Source organism: Abramis brama, assembly GCF_963993115.1.
Source record: "Abramis brama genome assembly, chromosome: 14".
Lineage (NCBI taxonomy): Eukaryota > Metazoa > Chordata > Actinopteri > Cypriniformes > Leuciscidae > Abramis > Abramis brama.
The window spans coordinates 13,616,275-13,637,002 of NC_139976.1; the positions used below are offsets into that span (position 1 = coordinate 13,616,275).

Here is a 20,728-nt window from a genome sequence, read left to right on the forward strand (position 1 = left end):
TGAATGCAAGTAGATTAAATTTTACACCACAAAAAAATAGGCAAGTCCAAAGTACAAAGGCTCTTTATTTCTCTTTTTATTAAAGCAAACTGTGGTATGACAAGTTATTTCCATGAAGTAATATCAGCTGAATTGGTTATTAGTACACACTATTAACTCAACAATTTCAAATATAAATGTATTTGAAAAGAAAACGCCTCACATATAGAATAACTCTTAACAAGTCGATGGCTTTTTTAAGATGCTGTTACAGCCTAAATTTTGCTTGAAAATAATTGTATTCAGTAATTTGTGCTGTTGAAAGACTTTACATTAGTCTTTACATAATAAATGAGAGAAACTGGAAAATAAGTTTCAAACTACAAATGTTTCTCGTACACAATTTGTGTAAATATGGCATATGCTTGAACAAATCAGAGAATTAGATTTAGATATGCCTTGACTTAGTGTACACTGATAATGTAATATATAAAAAGACTTGCACAAAAAAATGCAAGAAATTATTTGGATTTTCTTTTTTTAGTTTGCCATTTCTAGAAATTAACTAAAATCCAATTTTACTTAAAGGGATAGTTCACCCTAAAATGAAAATTAAGTAATAAATGACTAATTTTTCAGAATTATCATTAAACAATACATTAAATTTCATATATTATACCCCCCTGAACACTTGGAATATACGGCACGTGTCACATGGGATCATACTTTGATACTTTTGTGGCTTTTTAAAAAGTTTGATGCTGGTTGCTATTCACTGCCATTATATGAGTGATTCTATAATTGGAGACAAATGTAGCATTTCAAAAAAAAAAAAAATCAAAATTAGCCAAAAACTCCACTAGCTAGCATAAATGCTAAGAGCACATGGCACAAATGAAATCATGAATAAAATACTTTTAAACAACCCACTGTGTGATCAGTGATACATTCTGGTTTCCTTTTGATATTAAGGTAACAATTTTGACGGTTTACAAAATAACTCGGTGTAAGAACTTCTGATTAAAATATTTTCTCAGAGAAAGCACACATGCCTTTCAGTGCTTCATCAGTGAGGGAAAGTGGCATCATTTCCTGCATAGTTGTGGGAGATAATTCCACCAATTTAAAGGCAACTAACAGAATTGATGCAAGATTTATAAACACACATTTATTATAAGGTTATTTTTAAAATTGAATGTTGTAGAATTAGGAAAAATGACTATTTATGACTTTTATAAATAAAATAAATGAAATATTACAAAGAGAAAAGTAAAATAAAATATTTTGATTATACAATGATACATAATGGAAAAAAATACACTGACAAGAAATCATGAGACACTTTTTACAGAAAATGTATTGTTATGGCCTGTAACATTTTGTGACCCATGACAATGAGTAACAAATTATTAAAAATAATTTAAAATATAACCATTTGAAAAAAGCAGAAAAAAGAATGACTTTGGACACCAAATGAATTATAGAATCACCCATATGGACGAGCGCGAGCGGGACATTCTTTAAAAGTACTCCTTTTGTAGTCCATCAAAGAATGAAGGGCATACGGCATTACTAGGGTGAGTAATTTATGACTTCATTTTAATTTCAGGGTGAACTATCCGTTAGAATCTATTCGTTTACAATTTAGAAACAATGACATGTGAAAGTGTTATTATAACCCTGGAAATTCTGTGATCTTCACAAAAAGCAAACCTAGAAGAGAAAACATTAAAAATATATATTTAAAACCAGTTTGAACAATACACTCCGGCTGCATCTGAAATCGCATACTTCCCTACTATATAGTATGCGAAAAACAGTATGAGACAAAAGTAGTATGTCCGAATTCACAGTAATTTTTAGCAGTTGTTTAATCAAAATAAGTACCTACTCAAGAAAGTATGCGATTTCAGTCAAAGCCTCTGTATAATACTGCCATATTTCTTTGTAGTTGCAATAATTTCCAGCAGGTGTCAGCATGGAGGAATAAGATTTAATGCTGAAGCAATTATGAAAACTTTTTAAACTTTAAAACAGTGGTAGTTCACAGATAGGACAATGGCATTTGTAACTTTAACAATATGTTAATACACTTTACATTTATTTCTCACTCTCAGTTTAAGAGAGCTAGGGAGCTGTTCTTGTTTATGTCCTATGATAAGTGATCATGTAGAATGATTCTGTGACTATAAGTACCTCATAGAATATAAGCAGGATGCAAAAACTCCTTGGGGACTATTCCGATAGCACCGTCTATCTCTCCGACCCACCATCCATGGATGTTGTATTCCTAGTTTAGAAAGACAGAAATACAGATCATTTTGTGAGGATTTGGCCAATGATAGGACACCAAAGTAAAATAAGTGTCACAAGTTCACATAAGTGTCCTAGCAGAGTAACCTCAGGTGTAATTCATCACATTAGAAAGTGTAGTTATTGTTTTAGAATTCAAATACCGAACATAAAACATTCAGAAAGTAAGGAGTGCAAAAGAGTGGTGTAAAATCAGTATCCCGGTGTTTTTTGGGTGTAGGGATAGTTTAACTCATAAAAACGGATCAAACCAAGGCACTCGAGAATTTAAGTAAATATATAAAAAGTCTTTATTTAGTCATGGCTTAGGCAATTAAATCAGTTTACAATTTAAAAAAAAAAAAAATTGTATTACGGCTTTTTATATTGGTTTGATACGTTTTTATGAATAAAACATTCATATATTGTGTCCAAATATGGTCACTGTATATCCGTATTCAGTCTCGTCACAGAAAAATCTGCTGAACGAAGAGGTATTTACTCAGTTGCATGTCTCAGCGGGGCCTTTGAACTGCAAGTAAATAGATAGTATGAAAATGTTTTTAATACAACAAAATTACATGCACCTGCATACAGCCATTCAAATGCAAATATAAATGTTAATTTAAATCTTAAAACACCAATTTAGACATTTCTATGGTAATTAAAGAAATATGATGATTCTGTTGTTAAGTTAGGGGACTAGTGATTGGAGAAACAAGGATTTAACATTGGTGTGCTGGAACTGCATAATAGGGTATGCCATTTTATGTCTTGAGTGAAGAAGAAATCCCTAATTCTTATCGTGAAGCTAACATTCTCTAAATTCTCTCCTCTCCAAAATCAAATACCTATAAGAGCTATTCCAGGCCAGAGCTCTTCAGAGTAAGAGTGGAGAGAGCTCAAGATCTGGCCTTTAATGAATGAAGACAGACTCAGGTGGACAGGGGGTTATAAATGAAGAGATTAAAGAACGCAGAGATAGACTGATAGTGAAAGACTGAAGTGTTTTAAGAGCTTTAGTATTCTAGAAGCACACACTGTACATTTAGACATGATGAGCATGTCATCCATCCACTGCCTGCTGAGGAGAGTAGGAACTAATTACCTTCCTCTCTTTAAGCACACCCACAGTGCTCAGAGCCTAATGTAGTCCTCAGCCCATGCAGATGAGCCGCTTTAATGATGCTATACAGAATCAAATCCATCTGGACGGTGAGCTGAATGCCGCTGTGGCATCAACGCCTCGGTAACAGTACATCTGAGAACTTGAGCTCTTTGTTTGAGAAGCATACAGCTATGCAGATGGGGATTTTTGGAGGTGTAGATTGATGCTCTTATACAACAGTTCTCTAAACAAGAAGTTAATACTGAGTAACTTACATTTTAGACCTAATATTGCCAGAAGGGGTCATTCACAATCACACAGAGAGAGCATTTTAATGTGCAGCTTTTACATTGTCCATTGTCGATGCAAACATGACTAGATGGACATGTTTGACTGTTCCGTTCATGTCTCACCATTTTTCCTGTTCTAAAAACGTGACACTCAAGTAAACAGTTAAACTTTTAAAGAAGTCGTCGCTGGACCTTGTGTTTTTTTCCTTCTCCATTTTTTTTTATTCCACTGTCCTGCGTTTAACATTTTTCAACGCACAAGCGCAAAACCCCCATGGGTCATTCACCCTGAGCAACAGCATTGTTCCTGAATGAATCGTTGTTTGAATGAATCAATGAATCATTTTCGCTCAATCACACTGTGATCTCTCAAAACTGTGTCCTTATTGTTATTTAGATTATGAATGTTGTAATTATTTACTAGGATATAGTGAAAATGTATTTATTTTGAACAGATCAGTTGAGGAAACGAATCCCTCATAAAGAAACTCACTTGTTTCATTACAGAATGAATCAGTGTTTCAGAGCAAATCGATTGAGTTAATGATTCAATGACTCGTTTATATGGACCATTCATTAATAAATTTAATCTGATCGATTTTTTAAGACAGCTTAGATGAATCTTTTGCTACTTTTGATATCCCACAATATTGTGCGTTCCATTCCGTGACAGTTAAGCTAAAAAAAAGATGGCAACTGAAAGTTGCAGTTGGCGGTCTGTTTGTGTGCAAATGTATGTTTTTGACCAACATTTTCCACTTTTTATGTAATTTCTAGCAAGAAATTACTATTGTAGTAATTAAATTGCACGTCGCCACCTACTGGTGCAATGATGTAACCTACAGAAAGAGTCGAAAAATCCCCACCAGTATTGCACAGACTGACAGTGTTTCTGGAACACACACAGACAAACGTTAAAACAGTGAAAAGTCCCAGTCCCGTTCAACTGTATATCAGCAATCTTAGAATGGCAATCAAAGTCGAGGACCAGAAAAAACTGTTGTAAAATACTCCTCGAAATCACAGGTGCCCACGGCTAATGAAGCCATTTGAAACACGCTGCACCTCCTCCCGTCCAACACGCCTCCTCCGCCCCGCCTTCCTCCCCAACATGGTGTAACTGTGGGTTCAAACAGAGTACACACGCAGTACAAGAAAGAGAGTCAATACATTCCAGTGCAGTCCGTCCCATTTCGATGACTCGTGTCCTTTTCATTCCTGCCTCATTTTTCCTGCCTCCCAGTATTAGCAATCTGCTTTTCGGCAATGCATCTGTCAGCTAGAGGCATTTGGGAGACATCCAATCTGCGCCTGGCCGTATAGAGGTTGTTATAGAGATTTACCCGAAAGAACTGCATGGGACTGGGATAATGGGTGGCTTTTCGGGAAGCTTCTCTGTAACAGGACAGGGTCAGGTGCGTCTCGGTTTGGTCTAGGTCTGGTGGACAGCTGTTGTGAAAGTGAAGTGCGTCGTTGCGATGGCGCTGACCTCCGCATGACCTTCTCTGGAGGAAGGCGGAGTTGGCACAGGGAGCTATCAAGAGTGTGTGTTGCCATGACAACACCTGCAGTGTGCCACCGATATCATTTATTTTTCACTCAGGGGGGCGGCTGGCAATGGTATTCAGATGGGCCCATTGCTCTCCAGCGGCCAGGGGACAGATTGACAGCTAATGATGCCTTAAAAAGGAGTGGCTTAACCTGAACAATATCATGACAGGCTCAAAAGTGACTCCTGTCTATATTAACGCCAGAATACCAAGTTCCCTTTTTTTCCTCTCCATTCTATAAATTTCCATTCCAAGACGACACGCTTTGCATGCACGCCTCCTTCCTCAATCGTGTTTTAATCATTTCCCTTATTTGCAAACTCTCCCTCGGTGCCCACACGCATTCATTTTTTTCTGCTACGAGTAGAAACGCACACACACACACACACACACTGTGGAGGCAGGAGACATGGTAATAAGAATGAGACATGAGGCCTCTGCCCCTGGCCACCAGCTGACTGAGGTAGGCCTTGGGAGTGATGGAGCGCAGGAAGTCTCTCATTGCCCCGCAGCTGAACCCGGCGCTCGGGTGCTGCAACCCCCCTCCTCCACTTTTCCTCTCCTGCTTCTCTTTCCTTAACTCGCATCGTAAAACATCGGCTCCACACGCTCAGTGCTGCACAGGGACTCACTCATCCAGCCATCTTAAAAGACAAACACCAATACGTCACGTTGTTTGCTAGTCCTAAGCAGCAGACACGGCAGGTGGCGAACAGGTATTGATCTGCTGCTCGAGCAAAGACAGCCGTCGTTCAATCGATCTCAATCAGTGCATTTCATTTGCATGTCATTTTCATCTTAGCCAGCCATTAAGAACATGTAGTGTTAATATTTGTTTGGCGTAGTCAAATAAACCGGAGAAGAAACGCCACATGCCTTATTTAATCCCGAATCCTGGGCATTCGAAGGTGCGACATCAAGTAAAAACGTGGAAGACCCAATAATCTGCCGTTGTAAAAGTACACTTGGGGATTACTGATGGCACTTAAACTTAATAGGCATTTAAAGTGGATTGTGTATGCTGCTGAGAGCCTGTAATGATGGCTGTTTATGTGGCCTCCCATTTATAATAATTATGCAGAGTGTGAGGGGGGGCGGCTGCAGTGCAGTTCTGGACTATTGGCTTAGGCTGAATAATGACCTACTGTAGTTGACCGGGAGATGACCGTTGCCTTCTGCATGACCCCAGAACCCCAGACTCACCCCCTGTTGCCTCTGCTGGTAAATAGAAAGCTCAATATGTCTATACAGCACCTCTGCGCCTATATTGCCACAAAGAAAGCAGGCCTTTAGATGAGACTGTGAGAATGAGTTAGAAAGGAGTGTCCATTTCCACTGGATTTTCCTTTTCTTTTATGGCACCTTTTTCTTTTCTTTAGGCATTTTGTAGGAGACTGACCCCCTGGGCGGGAGGCCAACTGGAGCCGTCATCTGTCTGAAGTTTATTAGGATGTGTCCCACAAGGGATAACAGTCACAATCACCCCTTTTTGTCTGTGAGAACTGCACATTCATATGCAAATTCACATTTATGTCTACCTGTAAAAACCAGCACAGCGGAGATAAAGACACATAAAACATACATGCCTATCAGATTAAATAGTAGTCTAAAAGCTGTTGAATGTCTTAAAAGCAGAAAAACATAAAATGGAAATATAAATATAAAATAGATATTTATCAATATAAAATAATAAATAAAACATATAAAATATATATATAGTAAAATGAGCTGGAAACTATACATCCAGCCAGGTTTTCTACATAAACCATCATGTATTTGTTTAAAATAAAATAAAAACACTACATGGGCCACCTAGCTTGAAAAACCTTACAAATTTCAGCCAGAAGGAGGCAGTAGTGTCTACAGCCATACTGATGGAGAATCTGGTTGTTAACAGTGGGTTGGCCCCTGTCTAGACTGGCATCCAAGATTCCTGGTTTACAGCCCCTAATGGTGAGAGTGTAAAGCACATTCTGAAGAAAGACCAGGGCTAAATGAAAGAAAGGGATATCAGTGGGCTTGCGTGTTAAAAGGAGTCATGGAGAAGTCTGCCTCCATTTTTAGTGCAATAAATCTCATTCCAGGATTTTAAGGGGATTCCACTGGGAATACTGGCATGTGTTGGGTCTGACCTTTGGGAGTCATGTACTTTGAATCTAGGGGCATAAATTAAGAGTTAGGAATGCAAAAGGATGGCATGGTTGAAGAAGAAAAAAGAACGGTTTAGAAAAAGTCTCCATGGGCCCCTTCGACTATATGTAGGAAAAAACTGAACACAGCAAACCAACAAGAGCGCAAAGAGCGAGAGTTACAACAATAAGACAAATTAAAGTATATGTGTCACATGGTAGCAAACATGTAATGTGATTAGAGCAGGAAGAAAAACACCACCAAATATCCTGCTGTCCTGCTGCTATGATTCTTCAGCCTTGAGGATTGAGTAGGCTGTACAAAGCTGCAGATGGATGTTGGCGTTCGCCACTATTTCATGTTCAAGTGTTCTGACTGAGGAGCCATGCAGCATGAGAAAGGAGACAATGGAGGCATGGGGAGGCTGATCTGAAGGAAACGGGGAGCTGTTAGTGCAACTATCGGTGCTGCATACAAAATTAAATCTGGATTAATCACCAGAAGATTAAAACTGAACATTGGGTTTAGATGAATAACTAGGCAATGCAGTCCAGAACTTAAAGGTGTACTTCACCAAAAAGGAGATGGTTTCAAACCTGTATGGCTATATTTCTTTTGTGAAACACTAAAGATGAAAATAATATCTTGAAAATAATATCTTCATGTTCAGCCGGACGCATGAATATGCAAATTAGTCACCGCCTCCACCCAATCGCTCCAGCTCGGACTATCAGATCCATTCTGTGTAGTAAATGCTAACAATGGCAAGTTGAAATATGGGTTTAATTCAGCCATATATGTTTTGAACCAGAAACTGCGAATCATACAGGTTCGTCTACAAGTTGATGTGTCAGAATGGTAATGTGTTTTATGTATCGCTCACTAGCATGCCGGACACATACCGTTAATTGATATGATTAGCCTTTAGCTTGACTATGTTATCAAACAGCTAATAATGTGTTGCTTATGTTACACAAACCATGTTCCCACTCGCCATCTCAAAGTCAGACAGCTGCCTTCTAAAAGTCAGCATTCTTAGAAACGCTTTGAACAACTTAGAAAGTCAGTGGAGAAAAGCCCCACCCCGCACATTCAAGGGATTGGTTACATGTTTGTGATTGTAGGAAACGGGCAGTTTCAAACCATGTTTTTGAGACTGTTGGTAAACTGCAGTTTTAAGGAGAAAATACTGAATTTGCACATGGTTTGTCATATTAAAAACACCGCACAGACACATAAACAACATAAAAAACTAGATTTTCACCACAGGGGGTCTTTAAATTTCATTTCCATGCTTCCACCTGAGCACAAACAAAATACTCCACTAATAAGCCATTAACTATTTTGTGCTATCCAAAATGCTTCCACATATTATAGATACGTGTAGTGATTTGTGTAGATGAGCCGAATAGCTGTTTATTCACTGTAAGTGGTGGATCAATAAAGACTGATGAGAGAGCTTTTTTTAATCTGTACGCTCTGCTTACACCAGTGCTGTGACAGCGCTGTCGACCTCTTTGATTTGTGACTTCACAACGGTCAATCATAGCGCTGCCTCAAAAACCTGTTGGTTAGAGGAATTGATTTAGCACTTTCCACGTCTTTATCACCTTGTAATTACGCTTGGTGTTGACACAAATATACTTGGCCTCCCCTCCACACCTCTGTGCAGCAGAATTTATGCACTCAGGTTTTATGACCACTGCTTTTATGAGTGGGACCGCTAGAGTTAGGCTTGAGTTCTAGCCAACAGCCTATATTTCATTCAGTAAGGTCAACGTTCCAGGGAACACCCGTAAAACAAGAGCAGGAGCCCCACATTGTCTGAAACGATTCTGCGGACGCATCTGAAGAGGTCTAAGAGATTTGAGTGATACAAGTGCAGCCGTTTCGAAAATATTGCCATCAATAAAAGCTATTTCAATTACATGTCAGTCACAGAGGGATTAAAAGTAAGAGCTGATAAATCTACTTGTCTGAATATAATAACAGCTTGATGACAAAATCAGAGACATGCTCCAGCTATCTGAGATGGTTAGACTCATTGTTTATACAAATTAGAAATACGACATGAGATAAAAATAAAAAAAATGAACCGTGCACATCCTCACCACGATTTGATAGCCAACCATATCGGATGTTATATATTCTCACCGTTTTCTGAATAACAGAATCAAACCTGTTTTAGCTGCCCTGTTATTTAATCCTGATTATACGGTTCATATCTTTCATATCTGCCACATTTCATTAATGTTAATTAAATATCAAGAGTGTCGAACATGATGGTAGAATTCTTTAACTTAAAGGAATAGCTCACCTCATCATGTCATTCTAAACCTATATGACTTTCTTTTTTTCTTAAACCTATATGACATTCTTTTTTTCTATGGAAAACAAAAGAATGTATTTTGAAGAATGTTTCAACTGTTTTTGTCCATGTAATGAAAGTCAATACAGTTCAAAACAACATGGGATCCAATTGACTTTCACTGTATGGCCTGAAAAACACTAAACACATTTATAAATATCTTTTTTGCGTGTTTTAGAACAGCAATGACAGTGTTTCATTTTAGGTGAACTACCCCTTTAAGACATTGAGCTCAGTTAAAGGCAAAATTAAAACATATCGATTCTTTCAGTGGTGTATCTTTAAGAAACAGCTACACTATGCGTTCCTGCTAACACCCCATTTGTAAAACACAAAAATATATAGATTAAAGCGAATGTATCAAATAAAAGTGGTTTGCTTGGCTGATCACTCAATTTTCCAAGACTCAACTACAGCGATGAACCAACAGCCTATTATTGAGAATGTGCCTGTGTGGCCACAGTATTGCAGAGGTCTACAGACCACAGATGTACAGCTTTCTGTTATGTCAATATGACATGCTACAAAACAGGCTCAATTTGTTCCCTGCAAATCTCTTGGCTATCTGTACAGATAATCTTTAGAAATGCTACTGCTTTGTTAGAAAGCTGCATATGCTATTCATCTTTTTCATAATTTGTACAGAAAAATCAACAGAAATAAAAATCTGTAGAAATAAAGCCACAAATCCTGATGCATTATATTTTGTATAAGGTCTTGTTTGTAAAATGCTACAATAAGAATTTACTGACTAAGTGAAGACCATCCCAGCTTTGTCATTTAGAATAGAGTAAATGAATAGCTGCTAAGAGAAAGTCAGTGTGTATTGACCGATATGACTCATCTTATGGCCAGCTGCGTATTATTCATCATTAGTGAGGAGATGGATAGAGCGAGAAAGGGAAAAGAAAATCAAAAAACATGCAGAGCGCTTCAACCAACAAATCAGCCAAGGACGCAACCAACAGCGCTGAACTAAAAGTCTGACCTTGTGTGTGTGTGTGTGTGTGTGTGTGTGTGTGTGTGTGTGTGTGTGTGTGTGTGTGTGTGTGTGTGTGAGAGAGATGGAGGGAGCAAACACAGACCTTGCTGAGGATGTAGATGATATCTCCTCTCTGGAAGGCCAACTCATCGGGTCTGTCCGCTTCACAGTCCCACAAGCCTTGGTAATAATTTGCATAATCTGAAGACCCTTTATTTGAAAACACAGAGATTCATAAAAAAAAATCTACTTTTTAGTAAATTTACAGCATCCCTCCACCACTGCGTACACAAAGTACTCACCAGCTTTTTCACTTAACTCTTCAGCGTTGTCAGAAATTTCATCATCTGAAAAATACAGAGTCAAAGGTTATACAAATATAAAACAAGCGCCATTGCTGAGGTTTAAATGTAATACATATTTTGTCACCAGTCTATTCACTCTAAGTAAAAAGGTATAATAGCTGTCACTTGGGTGGTACCCTTTCAAGGGTACACCGTAGTACCTAAAAAGTGCAGATTAGTACTCCAAAGGGATACCAAAAGTGTATATTTTAGTACCTAAATGGTACATATTAGACCCTTTTTAAAGGGAACCGTCCCAATGACAGCTTAAAAAAAAAAAAAAAAAAAGAGCCTTGCAGCTAATACAGCTAATCTCATCTGTCAATTAATGCTATATATCTTCCTCGCAGATTTAAATTCTGGATCAACTTTGTGTACCTCTGAACTCTTTCATAAGTAAATTAAACAATATCTGTGGTGCTGGCAGTACAGTCAACTCCCGTTTGATTTATCGTTTGATTTATAGGGGAGGTGCCAGGCCGGGTTAGATGGCTAGTGTGTTTCAGGCAGACAGGCATTGATTCTGGGCGTGGCACCTCTAGGTCTATGAGGTGACAGTGATAGCCCAGCTTTCTGTCTCCCACATCCATCCTCACGCTGTCAGCCTGCCGATAAAACCACCGTCCAGCAACCCTATACTTCCCACAGCACGAGCTTGCCCTGAGCTTCCAGGAACAGCATGAGGAAAAAACCTGTAAAGCTAAAGTAGCCCTTTACCATATGCCTGTGTGCATATGGTAAAATGCATATAAAATATGTGTTGAAATCTGTTGTATAAGCCTTTATTTAAAAAGCAAGATTTTTGTCAAAGTGTAAACTGATGTTTGTGTTCTGAATCCCAAAAATTTCCAGTAAAAATAAAATTATCAGATTAATTTCCAGGATAGTGTTGAAACATTAATGAAGGTATATATACATATATGTATATATATATGTGTGTGTATATATATATTGATATGTGCGTGTATATATATATATATATATATATATATATACAAACAAACATACGTACGTACATATATATATATTTGTGGTGTAACTATACCCTCATGTCACGATTTGATACATATCACGATACTGAACTCACGATACGATATTATTGCGAAACTCCAAGACACATGGTAAAAGGTTAACAAAAAATGGACTGTTGATTAAAATGCCAAATTTGATATTACATTGTGGGTGTAAATGAATAGGCTTGGCCTTGTTGCTGGAAACCCAACGCACAGGACAATGGTGACATCTGACATGATTTTAAAGCTAGAATTGTTTTTGTTTGTTTTTACGAACATGCTTGCACTCTGTCACTGACTAGATATGTTTAAAATAATGTAGGCCACATTTTACTGGTAACATAAGACATTTGGCATTATCAGGACCCACAAATAATACCCCATTGTATTATTATACATTATATTCAACATTATATAGTAGTTTAATGTAGTACTGAAACTAATACACTAAAACTAAACAAAAAATAATAATTCGCACACAGACATTTTCATTTTGGGTGAATTATACACAATACATATTGTCACTATCCACACATTGCTGCATTTTTGAATTGCGATATATTGTGACACCCCTAATATATATAGTTCCATTAACGGTTCAACACTCCTAGAAATGTATCTGAAATTTTGTATATATATATACAAAAGGCTGCATTTATTTTAAAATACAGTAAAAACAGTCATATTGCACAATATAATTACTTTTTTCTATTTTAATATATTTTATTTAAAATATTATTTATTCCTGTGATTTTCAGCAGCCATTACTTAGTCTTTAGTGTCACATGATCCTTTAGAAATCATTAAAATATGCTGATTTAGTGCTCAAGAAACATTTCTTCTTCTTATTATCAATGCTAAAAACAGTTGTGCTGCTTAAATGCATCCTTTCTGAATAAATACATTTCTTTAAAAATCTAAATCGTACTGAACCCAACCTTTTGAACGGTATGATACACGATTAAATATAGCCTACATGATTTCTTTGATGAGATTAGTTAATATACGAGTACAGTTAATTCAGCACTTTTTAGACAATGTCATTATAGGACTGCTCAGCACTTTTCCAAACTGAAAATCTGAGAGGCACAAGAAGATGAGAGAGATGAATGAAGGACGGAAAAGTGAGAGAAGTGGTCACTCGATCCGCCATCTGTGGCCAGCTCAGCTGCCCAGCACACATGGCAAAGTAAGGTGAAAATGACAGCACTCCAGAGTGATGTATTTCTCCTCAGAGGTCTCATTAGGTCCTCCGAGGGTCCTGCTATCACTTTGGGTGACCAGACCTTGATGTATGTGCTCTTATTGATGGTGTTCAACTTTGTAGAGTTGATGGTTACAACCTTAGTTGCTTTGCTCCACTAAAAGCCCATCAAACACTGATATCAGGATTTTAAGCTAGTGATCAAGGTAATGATCATACGTAAGTTTATCTATCAGGATAATCCAATAACCTTGTTTTTGTTTAAAGGGCCAATTCATGTTTTTTCTATACCTGGAAGCTCTTCATAAATGTCCTCTTCCTCCTCTTCTTCTTCTTCCTGAGTCCCTGCTTGGTCCTTCCATTCCTCGCGGCTGCTTTGAGGGGTTTGTCCCAGACTCTGGGTTGTGGCCGGTATAGATGCTGGCCCAGGACGTGGTGGTGGTGGTGTGGTAGCTCGTTCAATGTCATCATATGTCTCTTCCTCTTCTTCCACCTCCTCTTCCTCATCATCATCAAAGGGGATGAAGTTAGAGCTCAGATCTTACAGAGAAGTCATAAAAGCAATCATTAACATCTAAATAATGAAAACGGCAGCAGACAAATCACCAATCTACATATAGTGGGGCCCCAAAAGTCTGTGACCACTAGTAGAAATGCTTCTTTTTAATGCTTTTCTATTACAAAATACACAGCATATTTTAATTTGATTGAAAAGTTGAACTTTACCAAAAAAAAGAATTTCAGATTTATTTAGGCTTGTTTTTTGTTTTTTTTCTTGGTTGGACACAATTTTGCTTTAATGACAGTGGCACTTGAGCTGCATTTACTCTACAAGTTATATATAAGAATATTAAACTTCACAAATTTGCTTTATCAGTGAGTGGTATACAAATAGAGCAGAAAATTAAATCATTTTAATTAGTTAAACTCCAAAATCATAAAATTTTAGTTTGTTTCCAGGTTTAAATTAAACTTTGAATGATCTTCAGCACTTTTGGACCCCTCTAAAGCTTTGGATAACTTATAAAAAAAAAAAAGATAAAATAATAATATTAATATCAGAAATCTACAATAACTGCAAAGAAATCAGAAAAAAAAAAAAAAAGCCAAATTTGACATTTATTACAGTTCTAATACTGAATGATGCTTGTGCCATTTGGCTGTATCCACATGTGCGAAGGGGGATGGGGAGGGAGAAAACTATCTCAGGAGTGTCTATTACTTCCCGCAAATCAGAGGGCCGCATTGAGCCCATTTTAGAGTGGCGAGGGTGCCTCAGATCTGTCTCAGATGGAGTGAGGGCCTGATTGCAGGTGACTGAGCTCTGTAACACAGGCTATCGTATCCTCACTGCCTAGATGCCAAGCAGGACCAGATCGATGCCCCTAAAGGATGACCGGGCAAATCCCAATCAATTTCCTGTAAAGAGCGCTGCGCTACGGGGAAGAGGAGGCAGCCTGAGGCACGTTGGACTCAGAAGCTCAGTGACGTGGGGCATGAGGAGGTCTAGAGTCTATCTTATTGGCTGAGCCAGATGGAAAGTTATTGGTATGCCTCTTTTTATAAATCTTCCCTTTTCACATTAAGATGATCACCGTTGTGCTTGTCTCAAGTCAGGTGCATTCAGCATAATATAAAATATGGTATATATTACAATAAAAATGTATTTCATATCTCACATACCCTTAAGAACGAAATTGATCTGGTCCACCCATTCCCTTGCCTCTCGGGGACTGCTGGCAGTGAACTGCAGAGAGAAACTATCATTGTTGATTTGAAGGCTATATTCTCATTCTTCATTGTAATGACAGCAAGATGTCTGAACACAGCTACAGTAATGAGCAATGTGACTGCGTTTGTGTGTGTTGAACCTGGTAAGAACGTCTTCCAGGAGCACTCATCTCGAAGCATGAATTCTTCTTGGAGTCCTTGCGTAAGCTGGGGACCAACTCTGCACTGTAGCCATTGATATAAAAGGAGCCTTTCTGCACCTTGTCTGAATTTAGAAGACAAAATCCAAAGTTTCTCAATATCTCTGTCTTTGATGTTTATGAAAAGACTTGTGTACCTCTTTCAACGGGACAGGACACACCTTTCTCACTCCCGAAGTAATAAAATATGGTGTTGTTCAGGACGCACCATCGCTTTTGCCATTCCATGCTGAAGAAACTGTGATCTGAAAAAAAAAAAAAAAAGATTAGAAATGCTTATGGACCTTATGTAACGTATGATGCACGTGTTTTTCTAAGATTCCTACCACGTCTTTTCTTCTCCAAGTAGCCTTGCTTTAGAATGTTACTCAGGTCCTGTACAGCCACCATAGGGATCTCTTCAAAAACTGTCAATCAGAAATCAAGATAAATAATGTTGTGAAAATGATGTTGTAATTTGACACATAAGTAGTAAGAAAATGAGTAAGTAAAGGCCCATTCACTCCAAGAACGATAACTATAAAGATAACTATAATGATAATATTTGCGTCCACACCAGAGGACAATATTATTCAGTTTATTCTAAGGACGTGCTGCAGTTTTGTCGTCTGCCTCTTTAAATGCTCGAGCTCTTTAAAGGAGGATGGATTCTGATTGGCTGTCAATGTTTTTAATCGTTCATCAGCTGGAAAAAAATCAATCTGAAAGTGATTCCAACGCTATTGTTTCTCTGTGCCGTTATCGTTATAGTTGTGGTGTAGACTCTGCTAGACTCCGTTATATTTATAGTTTTAACACATAACACATATTCAAGCCCATAGGCACACAAATATTTTATACTCTTATAAGCCTCTTGTGCTCACCAAGGCTTTATTTTGATAAAAATACAGTACAAATGTGATATTGTAAAATGTTATTACAATTTAAAATAACTGTTTTTAACAATTTAAATTATAATTTATTGCTGTGATGGCAGAACTCATACTAACATGCTAATGTGGTGCTCAAGCAGGTTTTTATTATAGAAGGAACAAAGAACTGCATTTATTAGAAATATGATTTATTGTATGATCATTTGTTAATCATTGTGTCCTTGATGAATAAAATAATTAATTAGTCTCTAAAAAATCAGACTAACCCCAAACAAATATTTGTGTTTGTATATACAGTATATGCACCCTTTAGCCTTTGCACCCCTAAATTTACATTTACCATTACCTATATGGTACAACCGATTCATTAGGCATGGAGGAGAAGGGGCCAAGTCATAAAAAATTGTCCCAGCACTGCTAATATGATGACAACTGCACTTAAATCTGCACCCACGCATCTATTTTTAGCATGTTTTCTAGGGCATATGAGAGTGGCAGCGCAGGCGAACGATTTGCTGCAAACAGAGAAACGAGACACAAATCCTCACCCTCGCGATCCAGCTTTCATCAGCTTCAAACCTCAAGGGAGCGTAGGCACAGGTGGGCCTCTGGGCACGCTACCAGACTTATTTAAAACTCATTTAGACAAGAGCAGATGCTTCCTTGCCTGCACGCTGATGTTGAAGTAATCTCTGTGGTATCTCTTCTCTTTGAGCTAAGGCTGCCATTCGATGCATAAAACAGGCAATGTTATGTAGTCAACTGTGCAGGGCTGTCTAGGACTTGTCATTGGAAAAAATGTTAAAAGAACAACGATGAGTGCAACTGGGATGTGAGCGGTGGATATAACAGCTTGGAGAATCTAATGCCCCTATAAATAAGACTCAGCTCATCAAACGCACCCAGTCTGTGTGACATCACCACTGAGCTCTGCAGCCTGCCATGTTATGTGTCCAGTTTATCAGACAGATGACCATCTCAGAGAGAAGCCCTTTGACCCTCACTCACATTCACCAACACACATGAACCTTCTCTGCACACACGGTCACATCTACGCCGTCATAAATACAACTGAACTACACACTGTTTGTCAAGGGTATGTTGATGTATCATCAAAAAAAACGAGGCCTCAGTCCAGCCACTTCTCTGTTAATTTTTCTCCCTGTGCGCTTTCGTCCTGACACCTTTTACTCCCCTCATCCATCCACATCCCCCTCTGTTCATTTATCTAAAAGGTCAAGCCCCGGTAATAGTTCAGAAGAAACAGAATAAACAGAAGAAATGTGAGAATGGCGTACAATTAACAGTCTCTCTAATCTTCACACACCTACTGACAACCTTCTTCCTCGGGCCTTGCTGTCTGACCCCATGGTGCGGTCAGAGACTTAAGCAACGGTAAAATGAATGACTGAACACAAATCCGCCATTCTTCACAACCTACGACCTGCCTTTCTGTGGAAACTAAACAGTGGGCGTGTGTCTGGCCAGTCACTATATTCGTGATTCTTCCACAGGGTAGCAGTGTAACCAAACATTTCACCTTCAGAAATAAATGGCATGTTTTTCCATTCTGAACTGTCTCCAAGGAAACCCAAGATTCTGATTGGACGAAGAGATTCAACTTCAGTCATTTCTTTCAAACCAATCAGAGCTTGATATTTTTAAAGCCACAGAGGACAAAAAGCTGCCAAAAAGGCAGGGAAAAATCAAGAGGCCGAACCATCTTATATTTCTGCCTGTTTCTTACATTTGGTCAGTTTCCTTTGATTCTACATGTTTTTATAAACCTGCACATCATAAACACAATCATTTACCTCTGTAGAACTATTAAAGCATCATAAAAAATGCACGTGGAACCAGTCTTGAGGATTTTCATTTCGGCTATAAATTGCATTTTTAATTATTCAGAGCAGTGAGGTTTCTTAACTCTCACCCCAGCATTCCCCCTCCTTAATTAGCATAAGGCCAATCATTTCCATTTAAATGTGCTGTGGATGTTTATGAATATTTCAGAGTGTTACATCACCATCGTTCTCAGAGGCTTTGTGCCTTTTACAACTTCATTCATTTTGTTTTCTCATGTTGTTCGGGGCCGACATCAATTATCATAAAGTATTCAGTGATTTGAAAAAACGGAGCATCAAATTGTATCAAAAAAAGAAAAACATAAATCAGAGTACTTATATATTTAGCTTTCGTTAAGCAGACGTCCAATTCCGAGCTTGATTTTTGTCAGTAACTCATCACAAGAGCCACACAAAAACGAAGAGATGTGGGGAGAGGAGAAAGGGAGCGAAGCAAAGCTAATGACTTTCCTCTAGGCGCTCTCGGCGGCTGCTAGACGCTTTGTGGTGATGCATGGCGCGGCCTCTGCAATGTGGCAGGCCGAGATTGGTGGAGTGAGGCATTGAGCGTGCCACGCAGAGGGACGTTCATCAGTGCCATGGCAGCAGGAGAGCGGGGACTGATGCCACGAGAAGAGCTCGGCGGGATACCGGCGAACCAAGAGCCTCCCCTCCACCTCCTTCTAAACATGGAGGTATAGGCACAGCTCCAGGTCACACCACTCCTATCACTCCACAGCACACTGCCTGCCATAACCAATGTGCGGCAGTGTTTGCTCCTCACGGACTCGTTCTGCAGAGAGCCCTTATGTAAAAATGACATCAAAAACGGATTTGACAGCCAGAGCAGCAGGTCTCAAATGAGTGGCAAACAAACAACCTCATAAACTATTTAATTAATTACCATTCGTCATAAGCTCATATCAGGTATTCATATTGGATAATAAAGCTGGGCTCTGTGCACATTCAACATCACCAACATGCAGAATATTGCACTCACAGGTGATGTTATGAGCACAGCAGGTGATCCAGCTATAAAAATCTGATTGATGTTGTAATGATCTGAGGAATTTAATGTAAAAAAAAAACATTAATAGCATCAGTTGAGTAGCTATGGATCAAAGATAGGGCACAGTCAATAGTGACAGGTGCAAAGGTTTGTCAAAAAACTAAATGTAGTTTAATTTACACATTTGTTTGTTTTCATTCTCTTTATAATGCCTGACTAGGGTCACATATAAGGATGTAACGATACCCTCATGTCACGATTCGATATACATCACACTGACACTGAACTCACAATACGATATTATTGCAATTCTCCAAGACATGTTATTAGGTTAACCAAAAATGTACTGTTGATTAAAATGCTAAATTTGGGATTACATTTGTGGTGGAAATGAAAAGGCGTGGTAACACCAGAATAAAAATATCCATGATTCTGAAGCTGAAAATACAGAATTATTTTAGACGAATATGCTTGCACTCTGTCACTGACTAGATATATTTAAAATAATGTAACTTTCACTGGTAACATTAGACATTTAGCATTATCAGGACCTACAAATATTTCCCCAATGCATTATTATACATTATATTCAACATTATATAGTAGTTTAATGTAGTACTGACACTAAAACTCTGTAAACTTTCATTTTTCTCTTTTGGGTGAACTACTCACAATACAGATTGTCACTATCCACGACACATATTGTTGCATTTTTGTATTGCGATATATTGTGACACAATATATATTGTTACACCCCTAGTCAGATAACAAAAATGTTGCTTTAAAAATGGTATATTTTACAAGACATGGTGGTGTGCATGTTTTTTCTCTTCTCGGTTTACGACATTGGCAATGATCAGAATGCACATTATTGATCAAATTATTAAATATCTTGGGAAGACTGAATGACTACATTGCCGATTTACCTTGACATTTCCGAATGCGACCATCGACACAATACAATGATTTACTGTAGATTCAGTGGACACAAAAGTCAAGACCACTAACATATTTACACTATTGATTAAATGAGTCCGTGAAGGATTACTAACCAATCGTGTGATCACATTTGCATACTGAAGCAATATTGCACTGCAAAATATACTGCACCAAATTCTACTCTGGCCGACACAGATAAGCCGATAATGATTATGAATATTAAAATTCGATACTATTTCGTCAAAATAAATTAAAAATTAAACATTAAAAAAAATTACTGGACACTACAAATTCAGTCAGCAAAATGTTATAATGTACAGTATGAAAATGGAATTTTGATATTTGCTAAAGATGACATTTAACGTTTTTTATTCAATTATTAGCATTTTTAATGATTAACTTTAAGTGAACGTAAGATGACGGCAAAGGAAAATGTAAAATTGTGAAAATGAGCATGCACTATTTAATATCTATAACATGTGCACACACACAATATTGATAAATGAAAATAAAATCTAATATCAACCAATTACTATGATGCAACAAAAAGACATGCCTATATACAGTATATAAACAGTGCACGAAATCTGCATCATATCGCTGCCCTATCCATGTCTTCTCAGTATTGTTCTGTTAGCATGGGACGCACGGGCCTGAGGCTGACCTCGGCGTGAACCTCAGAGATGAGGTGAAACAGAAGGCACGAGGGTCCCTGGGGGGCCGAGGAGAGAGGCAGGGGAGGAATGCTGATCAGGGAGAGATGGAGAGACCGGAATTACTGCGCTCTCCTGTACAGCACTTGATTAGAAAAAAGGAGAACTCTGAGCATCCTTAACCCCCCATACCGCACACCAATACGCAAACTGCACACAG

The 20,728-nt window shown here is 38.1% G+C and overlaps 1 protein-coding gene across 1 annotated transcript in view; it reads right to left on the reverse strand.

Annotated features, from left to right (window-relative positions):
* Positions 1–47: 47 nt before the first annotated feature.
* The window catches only part of skap1 (src kinase associated phosphoprotein 1), a 31,001-nt gene continuing 10,320 nt past the window's right edge, over positions 48–20,728 (reverse strand). Inside the window, exons 5-13 of the mRNA XM_084134671.1 lie at positions 15,518–15,598; positions 15,353–15,436; positions 15,132–15,256; positions 14,944–15,007; positions 13,552–13,800; positions 11,002–11,046; positions 10,803–10,909; positions 2,176–2,269; positions 48–1,692 (exon numbers count right to left, since the gene is read on the reverse strand). Coding sequence (XP_083990797.1) covers positions 2,177–2,269; positions 10,803–10,909; positions 11,002–11,046; positions 13,552–13,800; positions 14,944–15,007; positions 15,132–15,256; positions 15,353–15,436; positions 15,518–15,598 — 848 coding nt within the window. The 3' untranslated portion in view covers positions 48–1,692; position 2,176. The remainder of the gene's footprint in view (positions 1,693–2,175; positions 2,270–10,802; positions 10,910–11,001; positions 11,047–13,551; positions 13,801–14,943; positions 15,008–15,131; positions 15,257–15,352; positions 15,437–15,517; positions 15,599–20,728) is intronic.